This window comes from Alligator mississippiensis, chromosome 5 (assembly GCF_030867095.1).
Source record: "Alligator mississippiensis isolate rAllMis1 chromosome 5, rAllMis1, whole genome shotgun sequence".
NCBI lineage: Eukaryota > Metazoa > Chordata > Crocodylia > Alligatoridae > Alligator > Alligator mississippiensis.
The window spans coordinates 189,869,560-189,888,635 of record NC_081828.1 but is presented as its reverse complement, the minus strand read 5'-3'; the positions used below and the strand labels follow the sequence as shown (position 1 = coordinate 189,888,635).

The window sequence follows — 19,076 nt, the reverse complement described above, 5'->3', positions numbered from 1 at the left end:
CCCTGCTCCCATTGCCGTTTAGCATTTTACAGCAAGCAGACATTAGTAGTAGCAGTATCATTGTTAGTGGTGGTGGTGGTGGTGGTGTTATTTAGACATAGGATGCTTGTACACGTGACACCATTACTATGTACATGTGACAAAAATGTGACGTTGTGTGCCTTAATGACATTACACTATACACATGCAAGAGTTTGGGAGTTTTTAAATGAATTTGCATCATTGCAACTACATAGTGATGTAGTTTAGTTTGCAGCAATGCATTGCAGTTCTTAGTCAGCTTGCCCCCCAGCTGCAAGAGAGGTGGGAAGGCTCCAGAGAGAAAAAGCGTCGGGCCTCTCTCTGCTTCTGCCTTCAGCAGGTGCCTGCTGAAGGCAGAAGTGGCAAGGGGCCTGATTTTTTTTTTTATGTAGCCTGCCAAACTCTCTGGGCAGCTGGATGACAAGCTCAGCCCTCTAGCAGCAGCCTCTGAGCTGTGGGGGGCATCCTGGACTTCCCAGGGCTGCCCAGGAGGGCTTCTAGGAGGCCCAGTGGTGGCCCAGCTCAGGGTTGGGGAACAGTTGGATAAGGCTGGGTGCTGCCTCTGAGCTGGGGCAGGACTTGGCCCACTAGCAGCCCACCTGGGTGGCCCCAAAGGGGAGTGCCACTATGGAGGGAAGGACTGCAGCCCCCCACATCTCTGGAGCTGCTCAGCCTGCTGCGGGCAGGCTCTGCCAAAAAAATAAATAAATAAATAAAAAGAATTGGGCCCCTCACTGTAACAGTTGCAGAAAAGTAAAACCCCTAAATTGAAATGGAGGGTTTCAATTAAAAACCCATTGTTTCAATTTAGGGGGCACAGAATGCAACTCTAAGGACTAAACCTCCATCATCTGTACAAGCGCCCTTATATTCTGCCTTATTCAAAAGACTCAGGGCAGTTTATAATAAACAAACAACCCACACACAGTGTTCCCCAAACAACAGCCCCAAACTCAAGAACACCCTTGTCCCAACCGCCAGCTCCCTGCCCAAACACCCACATAAGTAAACTCTCCAACAACTCCTCTCAATCACCACTCACAGCAGATGCAAGAAACCTCTCCCAGCCCACACATCCCCACCACCTCACCTATTAGGCACATAAATGGACTGAGATGCCCAAGTGTGATTTTATTCCATTCTGGTCCAGTCCCTGAAAATCCATTAATACATCTACTTTTATAACAATCACAATCTTACTTTTAAGACTGAGTCACCAAAAACAGTGAGGAAAAAGAGGACCCACCAACCATTTGTATTAACAGTTTTTCAGAGACTCGGGCGGGGTGGATAGAATGACACTTAGATACCTAAATCCACTTACGTGTCTAATAGGTGAAATAGAATCTGGCCTTAAGATTGCTGGCACATGACATGATTACTATGGAGTAATTTTACCATGGATTTTACTCAGCATAATTTTTTTCCACAGTATGGAGCAGCTACAAGCCAGCTGTCCATAGTAAGTAATATTTAAGCACTGAGCCACTCTACGTGGCATTAAGCAAGGAATGAAATTGAGTAGGGGACATATACATATTCTATATAGTAACTTTCCCATTTGGTAAAGTTACATTTTTCAAGGGGCAACTTCACCCTGAATTTGAGCAATTTACTACATATTAGGGTTTGTGTCCGCTTTACTCTCACTGCCTGATAAAGTGAACTATACAATCAATGTGTCACATGCTGACACCCTACCTCTGAGTTTTGAATTCTACTCTTAGCTTTAGGCACCTAAAAGATAGGCATTACAGTACCTAAATTGTAGAGGCCTACATCTTTTATTGGATCTAGCCCTTGTTTTGGTTTATTTTGTATCTCGATAAGAGCCCAAGGTCTTGGTTGAGTAGTGCACACATCAGGGATATTGTGGACAGATTTCAGGAGCAGGCTATTATTAGTACAAAGGAGGAGGAAACATTTTTGTGTTAAGTATTACTAACATTACAACAGCCCTTGAATATTCCAGTTAAAATCAGACCTGGCTGTGTCAGACACTGTCAGATGTGAAGTAAGAAGCTGAAAAAGGAAGGAGCAACAGGGATTTGAGATTTACTTGAGGTTACACAAAGCACTGTGGTAGAGGTGGGAATTTAACCAGAATCTCCAGGATTCCCCTCTAGCACCTTAGCCATGAGTCCATCATTCCCCTCAAAACCATCAGACTAGCTGCTATGTTTGTCCTAAGTCTGGCAAGTATGTGAAGATGCTCAAGAGTTTGGTATGGCAGGCCAAGCCCCAAGGAGATGGGTTACTGGGGAGAGGCAAAGGAGGAGGTGTGTCACTTTTAAGAACTTGGCCCCAGAGGGAAATCTAGACCCATGCATGAGGAACCAGGACTCCGCACAAAAAAGACACTAGGGAGCTCTGCAAAAACTACTGTGCTGAGGAGTTGCCTGGAGTGAGCCAATAAGGAAATGCTGAGCAAAAGGCTGTGTCTTAAAACCCACCCTTCTCCAGGGTGCCTGACCTACTACTACCAAGAGGTGCCTCCATCCACTCAGGATCCACAGCCTGAAACCCTCATTTTAAGGTAGATATGTCCACACACACTATCAAAAATGAAGCAGAGGTCATTCTTCTCTTTTACAACACAGCAGCAAGTGATGTTTGCTTCCTTTTTCCAACAGCTATGAGATCTCCTGAGATCTGGGTGCTCTTCACTCTTACTGTTGAAAATTCCTGGGAAAAGAGAAAAGGAGTAAAATTAATGTGTAACAAAGTCTTTAAGTGTTTTTTCGTGATCTACATTACCCAGCTCATGTTCCACTATTGTGTGGCTACTTCCCACAGATGAGCCATCCAAACTGCAATCCTCCAGCATCCCAGGATGCGGTGTCCCCCACCCTCTTGTTCTACGTGGACAAACTTTCCACCCCCTGAACACTACTGTCCAGGGTACAGTTATGGCACCAAGCCAACTCCCTCTACCACCCCTGGGGATGTGACTTTCCTGTACAACCCTGTGCCAGCAGTCTGCAGAGCACATGCCACCTAGCTAAGTCACAGGGCACAGACAGGTCCAGAAGCAGGGTTTGAGGCGGGTGGGGCAGGGAATAAGGTAGGGGGCCAAATCAGTTTCCCATGATCTAGGGCTTCCTTCCCAGGACAGGGGCAGTAGCTTCCCCAAAAGCACCTTTCCTTACCCCTCCCATCTCTGAACCACCCTGGGAAGCACAACCAGCACCCCCCCCCCCCCACTCCAATCCCAAATCTCAATTTATTAAAACATGAGACCTTCTTTAATTTATCTCTTTGGGGGTTTTTTATATTCTTTTTATTTTATCCTTCAGTGGCTGTTTCATTTCATCACCCTTCCTCCACCCCCATTTCCTTTCCACCTCCCATTTCATTACCCACTCCCATCCCATTAACTCTCCACCTCCCAGCATCATGTTTCCAACCCCCTCCCAACCCATCTCTCACCCCCCCCCCCCACCTAGAGCAGGCATAGAAGCCTGTCCTGGCTCACCAGCCCTACAGTAGCAACTCAGAGCTGTAGCTTCTAGTCAGGTCCCTGCTCACCTAGCCTCTAGTCTAGTGGCAAGTCGCAGCTGTTCAGATGGGGGACAATCAGAGAAAGATTTAAGCCATGAGGTGTGACTGCTCCAAATTTGAGCAGCACTAACACTGATCAACATTTTAGCAGCTGAAAGTGCAACATGTAACAAGGCCCATAGAGGGAGCATGAGTCTCAAACCAAGAGGCCAGGGCAGTCCCCTGGGTTCCAAGTCTTGTCTATCCCTCATATCCAATGTCCAGTTCATGAAAAATGCATAAACAATCCTTAGAGCGGGGATTATTAAATTTTATTAATTAAAATACATACTGGGTCATATCTCTCTCTCCCCTCCCCACCCTCCTCTCTTTATTTCTTCCTTTGCATTCCTCAGATTTCCCAATTGTTAAACTAAAGCAAATCCTCTGTGGACTTGATCCTACTCCATTGGCACTGGTGGTCACTGGCAGCAAGGCAGTGGACTCAGGACACATTGGTCATAGGATCTGCTCTCAACCAACATCTGTTCAGTCCTTTTTTAATGTGCACACACTGTGCTGTGATGTATTTTGTTCTCAGGACAGCCATACAGGCAAACGGAATCCAGACATTTATTGGATGTTTGCTAGTATTTTTGTTTGAAATAATATCAGACAGTGGCAGTGCTATAATAAATGTCTAATCATGGAGAGAATATCACTGTCAAATGCTTCCATGCAGTCAGGACTTGGGCAAAAATCCCACTGACTTCAATAGTGCAAGTCTGGGCCCTCAGTTATCAGGTATTTATTATGCCTTAATGAAATGGATGCTATTCTCCATTTCATACTATGAGGACTCAATTATGAGCTGTGCCCAGCTCCTCATGCTAGACACAGTATGAATGAGCTAAAGGCAGAAAGCTGTTTCACTTTCCCAGATCTCTCTCTGCCCAACTGGGAGCCAAAATTGTGTCTTGTTTCACCTCATGCCTTTCAGTCCCTACCTGTCCATACCTATATCCCCTGAGACCTGTAAAGCCACTGCAGCAGACCCTGAGAATCTGACTGCAAATGCTTGCAGTAGTCCTTTTCTCATCACATAGCTACAGTAGTGACCCAAATTCCTGTATAAAACATCTGAAGCCTTTATTTATATTCAACATTTTATGGAGTTAGCATACAGAATTTTTGTAGTCATATGATACAATTTTGATTGTTCTCACAAGAAAGTTTATTTTACTTGAACTATCCATTATGTATTTAATATTCTTATCCATCATACAATTATTTACTCATTTTAGTGTTATGGACTAATTCAGTTTTATCTAATGCAGTCTCTCAAATGGTGAATGGGTTTCTGCCATAAATTTGCAAAGTGAATGAAGATTTACTGGGGTTAAACATTAATGGCTAGGAGTCACAACACTAAAATTACCTACTTTGAAAACTTAAGGGTAAACGTTTAATAGTTTGCAATAATAGAAACCCATTTGCTTCACTTCAGCCATCTGCACAAAAATAAACATCACACATCATTTTATTAAGTTCACTAATATTTGTGCTGGTTTTCAGTTGAGCATTACTGAAAGGCATAAAGTCAGATACTTTTAAGGGTAACCAGTTTCAATGACATTACTTCATCAATATTATAAATACAGATGCCAAGTCAGCATCTTGAACAATCATAAATTTAACAGTTTGCTTCAAATTCTGAAGGGCTTTTGTTCAAACTTCTTTCTGATACACACAGAAGAGGGTGTGAGAGAGAAATATTGGTGTGATAAATTGCAGAGAGGAGTGATAAATAAATGTAATCTGCATTTAGGATCTAGTCCTCCTTTTTGCCTTAGTTTACTCATCTCTCGGGGAATAATGCCTACTAACTTCTGAGATGTGTGGACAATAACAACTATGTATGTGGCAACTGTAATCTTTGTTTCCTGTTCAATATGCTCTCTGACGAAGTGATGGCGACCAGGGAATACAAGACTGAATAAAGCAAGGGGAAAGCCAATACTAGAACGTTTTGTAAGCCAGTGCTATGAGTGACAGAAAGGACTATTCTTTGGGGCATCATACTGCTGAGATGACAACATTCCAAGTTAACCATCTTAGATTATTGTTTTTAAAGTATTCCATAGAGTTTACACTTCTTTTCTTTGGTTGACAGCTATAGCTGAATCACAAGGAAATAGGGTCTTCCAGGTTTCTTTTCCTTCAAATGTAGCATCTGAAACCACTCACACAATGTTTCCAGTTTATAATCCTTCAACAAAAAGTGTTCTCCTGCAATTAAAAACTAAAAAAAAAAAAAAGAAACCTGGTACAGCTCTGGCTTTCAGCTTTGTTTTCGGACATGGTCTATTTCTTCCACATTTCAGTTTGAAGTATCCTATGTTCAGTTGTTTTCAGACTTTTGGCCATCTTCTTTGGTCCTTTTGTCTTTCCTGGTAGCAAATAACAGGAAACATGTGAGTTATTCTGAGAGTTAGGCTCCTCTGGGAATGGCTGAAGTGCATAATTTTTGTTTCTCTGTGAACTGAGTCTCACTGGAACTGAACAGAGCAGGACTGTGTTTTTACATTTAATTCCACCAGCCTTCACAATGCCACATCTTTGACAATCTTCTTATCTTTTTTGCTTCTCTGATCTCAACATTCCTTGTCCCTGCATTTGACTAATATTATCTGGTCCTGCCCGGTGTTGGCAGAAAATTTAACTTTAAATTTAACTTTGTGCTGGAAAGCTTGTCCAGCATCTCTCCCAACAATTCAATCAGTCCAGAAAAAGTTACTACCAAAATACCCTATTGATAACAACAGTTGTCAAACACCATTCTGTCTTGGAGTGTAGATATGGCTTTGTCTTGCATAAACCTAAACACTCCCCCACCTATCTGGATACTGTAGTTCCTTTAAACATGTGTAGATAGTTATTAACTACTCAGGCTAAAAACAGCAGACAAGTTTAATAAGGGGCTGATTGTCCTGAGTTGTCACTCACACCAAAACACATGGGGCTTGAATAGCAACTAACTTGAATTACCCTCCATTATCCTGGAACAAAATGTTAATTCAGGTACTGTGCAGGGACACAGAGTCCGACAGTAAGCTTGTACTGCTGTAGGATCCCAGGATAAAAGTTCCTATCCTGTGATAAACCAATGGTCTGTTTTCAGCCCCATGAGCCCTGTGGGACACAGCATGCATGTAGGGGAGAGACAGGGAAAACCTTTGATCTTAAACCTGTCTGTCACCTGTGCAGACCTCTGCAGTTGAATGGAAATGAATATACAGTCTATCTTAAATTGTGCGGGCCTTCAGTGAATGTGGACTTCCAGGTTGCCCATGCCACAAGCTGGGAGGTGCTGGCTGCCTGCTGGCTCCAATGGTGCCACAACCTCAACCCAGAAGCATTTGGTTGGGAAGCCAAGCACCTCGCCCAAAGCAGAGGAGAGAAGGGAGGAAGGAAAAGGAGAGGAGCCCAGGTAGGCCAGCAGCCTACTCTCCCCTGCAGAAAAACCTGCTGAGGCTTGGACTCTCAGGTCACCCCAAACCCCATCCATGAGCTGTCCCACAGCATCCTCTCGTCCAGGGACTGCCTGCCACCACCTTATGAAGTGTAGCGGGGTGGGTCCAGCCCCGAGCACAGCCCCTTTCTCCTCGGCCCGGGGTGCCTCGGGGGCACGGAGAGAGGAGCGGGCTGCACGCGCGGGGGGCGCCCAGTGCCGCACTCGGGCCGCAGCCAGGGGCTGCCGGGCCCCGCGCCTGCGCCTGAGCCCGGACAGGGGCTTCTCCCTGCCTTCTCCCCCCCCCGGCGCAGGGGTGTCCCCCAGACATGGCGCCCGCCGCCCGCTTCATCTCCCAGCCTGCGCCGGGCTTCATCTCCCAACCGCAGCCGGTTGCCCGGGGAGGGAAGGAGCAGACCGGGTTCCGGACCGGCGGTGTCCTGACGTCGCCCCCGGGTCTCTGCCGGCCCGTCCGCGCCCGCGCTGCCCTGCGGCACCCCCGCGAGGGGAGATCGCAGCCCCCGGGGCCCCAGTCCCGCCGACGCCAGGGCTGCCTCCGGCCGGGCACGCTGTTTGTGACATCACAGCAGCCCAGTGTGATGTCACCAGGCGGGCGTCCAATGGGAGCCGGGACACTCGGCGCGTTCTTTCCCGGGAGCAGCTCGTGCCCCCGAAGTGCGGCGGCGGCGGCAGCATCGCCCGGCTCCCGTGGGCGCCCCCCGCCGCCCGGGGCCCGCTTCCACCCGCGGAGGGAGCCGCCGCCCAGGCCCTGCCCCTGCCCGGCCCCGGCTCCCCGCAGCCCCGGGGGCGGCGCCCGGGCAGCGAGCCCCGGCAGGAGGGGGCGAGGCGCGGGGCCGCCCGGGAGGTGGGTAACGCGGAGGGGGGTCGCGGGCTGCGCCGCGCCGCGGCGAGACACGACCCGCTCCGGCATCCTCGTTCCGGGGCCGGGCCGGGCCGGGCCGGGCCGGGCCCGCGCGGGCCATAAAGCGGGGCGGCGGCGGCGGGCATGGGCGTCGGGAGCGACCCGCCGCGCGCCGCAGCCCGCGGCCCCGCTGCCGCAGGTACCTGCCCCGCCGTGCGTGCGGATCCCGGCGGGGGCGGGCTCGTGGCCGCCGGCCGCGCGGGGCAGCGGGAGGGGCGCTTGGGCCGAGCCCCGCTGGGGGGGGATGCGCGGGGAAGCCCCCTGCGGGGGCGCCGGGGGCGTGTAGCCCGCGCTAGAGGCACCCACGGGGCCGGGCGGCCCCCGCGCAAATATTGACAGCGGCCGCGTGGGCCCCGGGAAGGGACGGACGGGGCAGGTCGCCCCTTCCCCGCGACGGGATCGCCGCCACCTGAGCCCCGGGGCGGCCCCGCCCCGCCCCGCCCCGCCCGGGAGGTCGCTCCCCCCCCGCCGGCTCCCGCACGTTTTGAAGTGCGAGCACTGCCCTGCCTGGTCCGGCCCCGCCGCTGCGCCCCGGCGGAGCCCCGCGCGGCCCGGAGCGGGAGCTGGGGCGGGGGCGGGAGGGGGCGGCTCCTCCAGGGGAAGAAGCGCGGCCGGAGCCGCCGCTCTTACGACACGGGCGGGGGGGGCGCGGGGAGGGGCAGGACGCGGCCCGCACCCCGCGGACACACGGGGCAGGCTCTGCCCGGCGCAGCGCGGAGCCGCAGGGACGCGCGGACAGACGGCGCCGCCCGCTTCGCCGCGGGGCTCGCTCGTTTCTCCCCTCGGGGCAGCCCGCGTGCCCCAGTCACCGCCGCCGCTTCCTCGCAGCCCGCGCCGAGCCGCCGCCCCCCGCCATGAACGCCATCGTCTTCAACAAGCTGGGCGGCCCCGTGCTCTTCGACGGCGGCGCCCGCGAGCGGGAACGGGAGCGCGGCAGCCGGCCCTACGCGGCCGCCCTGGACAGCCCGCGCCACGCCGAGGTGCTGCTTCCCGACAGCCCGGCCGTCAAGGACAGCCTCAGCCTGCGGAACCGGCGCACGGGGTAGGGCGCTCGGCGGGCACCGCGGGGTGGGAGGTGATGAGAAGCCGCCGGGAGCCCCTTCGCGCCGGCAGGGAGCGGGGCTCGAACCTGCCGACGCCGCTCTGCCCTCCGCGGCCTGCAGCGCGGGCCGGGCTGCGCCGGGAGCCGAGCCCTGCGCCTGGGCGGCCCCACAGCGACACCTGCCGCCGCGGCCGCGGGCTGCACTGCGCTCCCCGGCAGCGCCCGGCTCAGAGCCGCGTCCCCCGAGCCTGAGCGCGGCGAGCCGGCGCTGGCGGGCTCCACACGTGCGCAGACCTGTGTTCCTGTGCGTGCACACACACGTGCGCACCCGCACCCTCAGCGGGCACCTTGCGTAGCCCCTGGCCGGTGCCAATGGGACAGGCGCAGCCCGGCGCCGTCCCCGTCCCCCTCTGCCCCGGGCTGGGGCGGGCGCAGCGCGGAGCCGGCGGCGGGCGGGCACTAACGGGCCGGCTCGGCCGGGCCTCTCCCCCGCGCAGGGCCCGGCAGAGCGGCGGCAAGGTGCGGCACAAGCGGCAGGCGCTGCAGGACATGGCGCGGCCGCTCAAGCAGTGGCTCTACAAGCACCGCGACAACCCCTACCCCACCAAGACCGAGAAGATCCTGCTGGCGCTCGGCTCCCAGATGACCCTGGTGCAGGTGAGGCTCCGCACACACGCACCGGCCCCGCTCCCGTGCCACGGCCTCCGCTCCTCCCCTTGCCTCCGGCTTCTCCGCGGGGGGCTGGGGCATCCCGCCGGCTAACCAGGCGGGCAGCGATGGATCAGGGCCCTGCTCACTCTGCGGGCTGAGAGCACGAGCATAGCAGCTGCTGAGGCGCAGGCTCCCAACCCAGATCCTTAGGCCCCCCCTGCCACAGGACGGCTTCTCTGTCACTGGAGCAGTGTCCTTATTCCACCCACGGTGGCTGTAGAAGTGTTAGAACAATTCACCAGAGAGCCTTGTGTCCACCAGGGTGAAAAGAACAAGGGCCGTTGTCTCCTCTCATTCACTAAAATAGCTTCTTTTTTTATTTCTGTCTTCAAAATAAAATCTGGAGGCAGTAACTAAGCACCAGAAATTTAGCACCAAGGGGGATTTCCAGAAGTTAGGAGGAACTGATGATTTTCCATCTAAAAGCAGGAGGGATAGAAGCAGCTTTTCCGTAACATGGCTGTTGCACCCGCAACATGCAAATGGGGTCTGTACATAGGGGGTCTGAATTTCCAGTTCTTACAAATCCACCCACAAAGGATCTCTGTAATCAGAGACCTACCTTCACCTGCTTTGCTTCTGCTGGCAAAACTGTCTTTCTTGTTAGTGGAAGTTTTGTGTTAGGGGTAAGTAGCATAAGACGGGACTCCATGGGTTTGTGAATCTTTGCTTGCTTTTCCACCTGACACTGTCTGATAGATGATGTGGTTGCACGGTTTCAGCTGCTGGGTGGTGCTGTCAGGCCTGGATCCTGTTAAGATTTATGCACTGTGAATAGTCTTATTGACTTCTCTGGGACTCCTCACGGCACATTAAGTGAAGCACGTGTACGAGCCCTTGCAGGATTGGGGCCTCAGGACTGTGGAATACATTGTATGTCACTTAGCAGATGATGTCTGTGCAGCAAAATAACATTGAATATTAGAGAAATAGGAAAGAGATGGGAATCCAGCCTTATTACTTTGTGGATTCCCTTTAAAATATTATCCCACAACCTTTGATTCTTACAGGGCTGGCAAAATGTGGAACTTTTACACTTTGGAACTTCAGCATGTGAAGCTCTGGCACTAGCAAAAACAGCAGAGGTCTGACAAAAATAATATTAATGTCTCAGAAAATGCCAATTATAACTGGAAGATATAGTTAAAATAACTTGTCTCAGTTTTTAAAAATAGACATGAAAGGATCACTCAGAGTTTTTAAACACGATTACATAGCACTATCCATAATTTACAGCAGTTTAATATGACTGTTATTGCTGGTCTACACCTTTTTTAGAAGATTTCTGTTTTGTTGGATTTTTTTACATGTGACTTGAAAGTATTTTCAGAGTACACGTGTGGAGAAAATATAATTTCACATAGCTGACATATTAGGGAATTTTTCCTTTATTCTTTAGACGTGCCATGGAATAAATATGTAAAGGAAACAGCGTGATTGTTATTCTATAACATTTACATGATGTAGCACTCAGGCCCCAATCAGGGTCTGCCTTGTGCTAATTGCTATGCAAACATAGAGCTAGACATGGCCCCTGCTCCACAGAATTTATGATCTAAGAAGGGTGCACACGAAAAAAAATATAGGGCTAAATGAATCCCTGATTTGACACCATTGGCTTTGCTGATGTTAACCCTAGTGATGAATGTTGCCCTGCAGGTGAAAAATAACATTGAAGAATTGTGTGAGCAAGTAAATCTATCTCAAGGTACAGAAGCACATGAAACCCCAGATGTGTCTTCCACCATTTGGGTGCAACGTTCTTTTACTCCAGAAACATTGTAGCATCTGTAAGAGAGATAAATACATATGTCTGGCATCAGTAATAATTCCTGAGCCTGGAAGAATAAAACAACACATACCCCAAATGCAGTTTGCAAATGCGGAGGAAGAATAAGACATTATCCAGATAAACCAGCATTATGTTTAATTCTCAAGGTTAAAGAATTGTTATGATCTTAGTTCTGCTAGGTAAATCTAAAATAACTTTACTGAAATCCATGGTGTTACTTTGAACTGCAGTTGGTAAAAATGAGCAGCTTCTGGGCCATATTTTTGTATCTGTTTAAAAATGTTGCTTTTTGATCTAGGACTTGCACATTCCAGAACTGTCAGGCAGGGTGTTGCATGATTGGGCTTCTAATCTAGTTATACTAAGTGCCACAACACATTGTTGGAGAACTGGGATATAATGTTTCCTTGTGATTGCACACCACATTTTCTAGCCAGTCTTTCATTTCTTGATCTTAGTTTTTTTTTCCCACTTCATCACAGATTTCATAGGCATTAGGGCTGAAAGGAACCTCGCAAGATCATTGGGTCCAGCCCCCTGCCCAAGAGGCAGGAAGTTACTTGGGGTTAAATGATCCCAGCAAGATAGGCATCCAGGTGTTTCTTGAAACTTATCCAGAGTAGGTGCTTGCATACTATTCCAGGCCCTGGGGACTCGGACAGTAAAGAAGTTTTTCCTTGTTCTTGAGATGCTCTGGTGAGCAGACGTTCTCCCAGTTCCTGATGCAATTTGGCTTTCCAGTGTTTTCCAGCCTCCTTCATTTTCAGAATAGCGGCATGTTTCCATGGTTCTCATCATGTTTTCACTAGTTCTTTAAACTTTGAGTCTACTGAAAATATTGCACCTACACTTGCTTACGGGGTCTGATTAGACCTTTCCATTGAAACTCCCATGGAAAACCAAAAGATATTTTGGAAACTTGTGTTTCTAGGGAACCATCTGCTTGGGTAACTGGTTATGTTTATCGAAATGGTGGACTTGCACTAGCCTTGTAGATAGTCTATGAATGACAGGTAACTCCCATGTACGTAAGAGCATTAGCACTGAAGTCTAGCTGCTCCATGCAATGTCCTGGGTTCCAAAAACATTGCTGTCACTGGAATTGTGTGGCTGGTGCGTTCCTTCTTGGACCTGCCCTCTTCTAGTACAGGAAATTGAAAAGCCTGGAGGAGGAACAGGCAAGAATTTACTGGTAAACTTCCCAGGGATCAGTATGCACTCCAGTTTGTATTTCCTCAGAAGTTAGCTGTTGCCCCAGATTGTGCCTCTTCTCCATCTCGCCCATTCTCATCAAATGTACAGCACTGAGAGGGACTTATGAGGACTTTTGCAGGATCAGCTGAAGCAGAGGAAAATGGTTTTTGAGGCCACTATCTCTCTGACCTGTGTTTGGGTCATGTTAGAGTATTTCCTCCCACTTTCCTTTCTTCCTCTGTCTCAGGTTGTTTAACTGTACCATTTTAATAAATCTTTATGCAATGATCTATCTCTTGGTGCTTTGAAAGCAATATGAAATTGTTCTATCTCCTGATCCTTAGAAACCTAGGAGAAAAGGCAGATTTTTGGAGGGTTTATCTGGAATCATGACAAATATCTCTTCTTAGTAACTGGTAGCATAATTTGGGCCAAATTCTGGGCTGACTGTTGGAGTGGGACTTCAGAAGAATACGTGCGATGCGTGTTACTGCAGCAATAGGTCTGACAGGTCAAAACATTATGCTCCCAGAGTCACAAAAGGTGAAGACCAGAAAGCAATTCTAAAAGGCTTCCTACGTTTTAGCTCATCAACTAGACTCCGTTCGTAATCCAGCAATTTGTCCTATTAATTTGCCATGAATATGTTTTTTGATTTGCATTATTACCACAACTTTTGATTTATTTTATTTTAAATTTTGGTTTAGACATCTTGTGAAATAAAAAAAGAAAAATGGCCATATATTCTTTCCAAAAGAAAATATGAATGGTTTTATTGTTGAATAAGAAGTTATTTGCCATAGCATGATTAATATACTGGTCGTGTGCTGCTGGGGATTTCATAATAGTCAAGTTTGCATGGGAGTATCTCTTAACAGTTTACTGGGGAAGAGGATCATTTGGCTATTATCCCTCTTCCAAATCCTTGGCTCTTCTTAAGTAGTCAAGCATAACAAATTAAAAGAATCTTTTCAGAAGCAAAGCCAAAAGGTCAATATTTCCTGATGCCCAAATAAATATGTTCTTTCTGTTTTGGGCAATAACTGAAGTTGCTGTAAAGTCTCAACACCAAGAAGCATACTTGTGGTAACTTGCCCCATGTTTCTCTTGTTTCTAGAATTGTCTTTGTTTAACGTCTTGTTGACGCTTTTGTTATTTTGCATGAACAGAGACACCATTGCAAGAATTTTGATCTTGTAGTTTTCTTAAGACACTAAACATTGGTGGGGTTGAGAGACTAGAATTTTCTTGCAGCAGCTTGTATGCGTCTCATTGGTTTTATATTTTGTGTGATTTCCCAGTGCAGCATGGTAATACAGCTCATATGTATCTTAATGGACTTTTGCATAGGGTGCTTTTGTTTATAATAAATCCTAAGTAACAGTGGTAAGAGAAAAGACATAGTTGCAGACATGCATATTTTTAATGAAAGCTTGACTAGCTTAAACTAATGACCAAACCCCACTGACTTCTGTAGGATGTGGATTTAATCTATAGTATCTTAGGAGCTCTTCGGCAGATAACCCTGACCTCCGTTCAGCAGCAGTAGATCTTCAGAATCTGTGTATGAAGTTATCTGAGGAGAAGTCAGTTGCTGGAGTCTATTTCTGAAGAGGGCTTGCATTATCATTCATTTGGAAAAAAGATGCTTGTATGCTCAGTTAAGATTATTTCTTAATGATTGAGTATTAATATTCATCCTCTCCAGCCAGGAGGCTGAAATTATGAATCTTTCATTTTTATTGATGTGAAAAACATTTGACGTTGGCATGGAAAAGCTGAATCCACAATTAACTGATAGTATACTCATAAACCACTCTAGGTACTTAAGTCTAACTGCTTTTCTGCTCCCCTGCCTTCTGTCTCTGTACATGGCACTCTGATAGCAGGAGAGTGGAATGTTTCTCATGAGGTGCTTGGAAAGCTGTTAAAATATTCAGCTGAACCCCAAATTGAACAGTCTCTATTACTGCATGTAAGACTTCAAAATTATACTAAATCATGTAGAAGTCAGATGACCAATATTTTAGCTGAACAGTCTGGAATGAGTTTGTTAACTGCATTAAAAAGTGGATGGATTCCAACACAGCCCTTCTGGTTTACTATAATGATTGCTGTGTCAATATGATGAATGTAAACAAGCAGCCCTGGAGTAGAATGAAAATTACTTAGTCTTCTCTGCCAGCTGCAGATTTGGTCTCCTAACCTGTCACAGTAAACTAGAGGGTTTATAAAGTAATGTGTTTGGCATTAGAGTGCTGATCCAGAACTCACTTGCCTAGCTGTAGAGCTCTGTTTTATGTAAAACAAGATTTAAGTAAAATCAAAGTGACAAGCTTAAGGATTCTCTATGAAGTTTGAGGTAAAAACCTGAATTGGAATTTTACTTGTCATTAAGCAGGTAGTGTTTATTTTCCTTTTAATCATACTTAAAGAGATAATCTATCCAAAATAATTAGCTAACTTCTTCTGTGTTATTTACACACTTTTCCACAATAATTGGATTAAGCAGCAGAGCCAAATGTAGACTGAGAGCTGTTTTTTGACTTTGTGGTAGTAGGGTGATATCTGATGATAAAACATGGGTTAGTTGTCTTTGTATCAATTGAGATACACTATCTTGCTGGAATCAGTGCTAATGGTTTATCTGTAGCTCTGTATGTCAGCTTTGTCACAGCACAAAATGCGGGCTTCATGTGAAGAATTCAGAGATGCTCCACATTTTTCTTTTCATGTAGTGCTATGCTTCATCCTTTTTGGGGAGATCACATCAAAATACAGTTAACTCTGGAAGGAGTAATTTGCACTTAAAAGTCCTTTCTGATGTTTTTGCTCTGAAAAATGTACCTCTCTCTCAGTATGGGTAGCTTGTCCTCTTTTGCCTTGTTCCACTGATGTCACTAGAGTTTTTCTAGTTTTATCCCAACTTGAGCAAAAGTGGAATCCAGCCAGGATTTGCTTAAGAACTGCAAATGCTACAATTCAAAGTTAGTGCAAGCCCCGGGGGTCATGTTTGGAATGTTTGTATAACGTCCGTGTCATAATGTCAGAGCCTACAGCACGTGTGACATACTTTAACAGTGCAAGTATGAAGTACTGTGAAATATTGGTACACCACATTTCTGTCGTGGAACCTACTTTTGGTGAAAGTGTGCATCAGAAGGCACAGCACAGGAGTATTTACATGTCCTTATCTTTGGAAAAAAATGTTTGAGGTAAAACTGTATAGATTTCTGCAGTGGATCACAGCATGGGTATGTTCTGTATATGATACTTCCTGTAGTCCCTAATTGTAATTTACAAACGTGGCACAGAGCAGGATTTATATCTTAATATTACAACATTCAAAAGGGGTTTCTATTCATGCTTATGTAGATATCACAATATCAGCTGATAGATCTAACAGTACTCATTAACTTTAACTGAAAAGCTAATAAAATCCTTTGAAAATACTTAATAAAATGTTAGGATATTATCTTTTAATAGATACATGAATATAAAATTAGAATTATAGAGAATTATTATGAATTAATATGACTATTGTTAATAAGGCAAGTTCTTGATAACCCTTAAGAAGGATGGAGGGCCTGATCCTGCCATCCTGTCTTGGGAAAAGTCTCCACACTGAATAATGAGAGTTTTACCAGGGCAGGATTGAGCCCTGGTTTATATGAATGTCTTTCAATCAGAGTTACATGAAATTTGTGGACACTATTTTCGTTACTCAACCTGTTGTTGTTGTTTGCTTGCTTTTTTGTCCATAAAATCAATGCATTTGGTTTTATATAGGTATCAAACTGGTTTGCTAATGCAAGACGTCGCCTTAAGAATACTGTCCGGCAGCCAGATCTCAGCTGGGCTTTACGAATAAAATTGTACAACAAATACGTTCAAGGAAATGCTGAAAGACTTAGTGTCAGCAGTGATGATTCATGTTCTGAAGGTTGGTTTATGTTTTTATATTAGTTTTGTTCCACATTTCCAAATGAAACTAAAAAAAAATAGTCTTCAAAATATCTGATGATTTTTCATAAATCCTGCATAAGTCACAGATTTTATTTTGTCACGAATTCATTGTATATGTCTGCTTCCAGTTATAACCATGTAATACCACAAATAGTTAGAGGAGTTATACATCTTTAATTTTCGGGAGAATCCAGCTGTATATGAGGTATATTTGTCTTTGCTGTGTAATACTGTTATTAGACAACAAAAACTTTTTTCAGGTATTTCAGGTCTAGTCATTTAAGTTGGAAAACAGCAAAATGCTAAAAAATGCTCATAACTTCAAGAACATAAGGAATCTCATTGATGTTAGAGGGCCTTAATATTCCTAAACTCATGTGATATCAAATTCTGATAAGGCCAAATGACTGTCACTTTATTAACAAAGAAGGCAGAACTAACCTTGTAGACTAACTGAATCAGAGATGCATAAGCTTTTGTGAGCAAGACTGATCTTATTAACGTGAGTGAGACTCCTCGTGTTGTAATACAAGCAGAATTTGGCTTGTAGTGCTCTTGCATTTTGGAACTGGGAAAGATATTCCTTGAAAATGTTCTTGATACGTGATATGTCCCTTTCTTGCAAAATTAAAGTCTCAGAAAAATTGTAAATAGCACACTGCTTCTGTTTTTGAGAGATTATATTGATCAAACACAGAAACGTCTTCATTAGTTTTGCAATAATGTGTGCACCGGTTTATCTCTCTCAGGCATATTTGGAATGACTAAATGCTACAAAATATTGTTAAATATGTTTGTTTACGTTTTAAATGAATTTGTTTCAGGTGTGCTCATGTTTCTTTTGTGTTACTTCCCATAACATTTTGGTTACAAGGAAGTTGAAAGAGCAAATTTTCAGCAAATATTTTAGGGTATTCATAAGAATGCTGTTTCAGACTCATTATTTCATGTATTTGTCTTGGAAGCAGGGTGCAAAGAATAAATAAAGTTAATCCCATCAGGGTATTTAAAAGGAACACATGATTTTTGTGGCTGTTCATGCAGATCAGATTTTGAATATCGAACATATACATTGTACTCATTAAAATTACAGCCTGAGAATTATTTTCTGAAATTATCTAGCAAATGATCTAGAATTACAATTTTTCCCCAAACATTTTTTGCTAATTATTTATTCAATTTCTGTCATGATTATGTATATTTAAAGTACATCGTTTCAGATGCTCTGATACTTTATAATAATTGTAAATTTCTTCTTCAGATGGGGAAAATCCTCCGAGAAACCATATGAATGAAGGGGGATATAACAAACCAGTTCATCACACTGTGATTAAAACTGAGAGTTCTGTAATAAAAACAGGAGTGAGACCAGAGACAAGTGCCAGTGAGGATTATGTGTCACCCCCCAAATACAAAAGCAGCTTATTGAATCGTTACCTAAATGACTCATTGAGGCATGTCATGGCCACTAATGCAGCTATGATGGAAAAAACAAGACAAAGGAATCATTCTGGTTCATTTAGTTCCAATGAATTTGAAGAGGAATTGGTGTCCCCGTCATCATCAGAAACTGAAGGCAATTTTGTCTACCGGACAGGTAAGGGAATTCTTCATGTAACATTTTAAAACATGGTTGTTTATAAAAGCTTACTGTCCCCTGAAAGTGAGCAATGTACTCCATTCTGACTTTAATGGGAATGGATAACTCCCTTTAGTGTTACATTTGCAATAGCATAGTTACAAGCTATTTATCGTCCACTAAATTTAAGCATTCTTGCTGGAAATAATGAATGCCGAATGGGTAGTGGGATCAGGGGCTATCGTAGAGAGCTGAGAGTGGGAGCTGTTGCATCTCAACCTCAGAGAGAACTCTTGCAATATACCTAAGACACAAAGACATGTATGAAGCCAGGATTTTCATAATGGGTGCCCAATTTGGTGATTACGTAGTATGAAAAACATACAGAGTTCAAGAGCCTTTCTCTATGCGTCTCCAGCTGGAGTCATGTAACCAGTGGTGAAAGTACCTCCCATGGCTCTAGCATGGGACTAGAAAAACACCTGGAGTTCTTTGCGTGTTACATATTCCCAACCAGCACATATGGTCCCTTTACCTCACTTCCTTACCTCCTATAGGGCTTTGTTACATGTTGCCCTTTGAGCTGCTCAAATGTTGATCAGTGAGTGCTGGCTTGAGGTTGGAGCAGTCAGACCTTAAAGCTAAAAACCTTTTCTGACCCCCATCTGCACAGGTGTGATTTGCCATTACAGGGCGAGTCAACAGAGGCCTGACTAGGAACTACAGCTGTGAGTTGTGACCATAGAGCTTGTGATCCAGGATAGGCTTCTATACCTGTTCTGTTGGGGGGGAGGGAATGAGAGGTGGGTTGCAGGGGGGAAAGAGACATGAAGCTGGGAAGCAGAGTAATGGGATGGG

The 19,076-nt window shown here is 46.0% G+C and overlaps 1 protein-coding gene across 6 annotated transcripts in view; it reads left to right on the top strand.

Moving 5' to 3' along the window:
• Window positions 1-7,817: 7,817 nt before the first annotated feature.
• Window positions 7,818-19,076, top strand: part of MKX (mohawk homeobox) — a 69,340-nt gene continuing 58,081 nt past the window's right edge. The window contains exons 1-5 of one of the 6 annotated variants that reach the window (XM_059729105.1): window positions 7,818-7,877; window positions 8,763-8,976; window positions 9,474-9,633; window positions 16,463-16,616; window positions 17,901-18,236. In XM_059729105.1, coding sequence (XP_059585088.1) covers window positions 8,789-8,976; window positions 9,474-9,633; window positions 16,463-16,616; window positions 17,901-18,236 — 838 coding nt within the window. In that variant the 5' untranslated portion in view covers window positions 7,818-7,877; window positions 8,763-8,788. Of the gene's footprint in view, window positions 7,878-7,951; window positions 8,074-8,651; window positions 8,977-9,473; window positions 9,634-16,462; window positions 16,617-17,900; window positions 18,237-19,076 lie in introns of those variants that run through there. The other 5 variants (XR_009462687.1, XM_059729106.1, XM_059729107.1 and 2 more) reach the window with 5 other exon arrangements.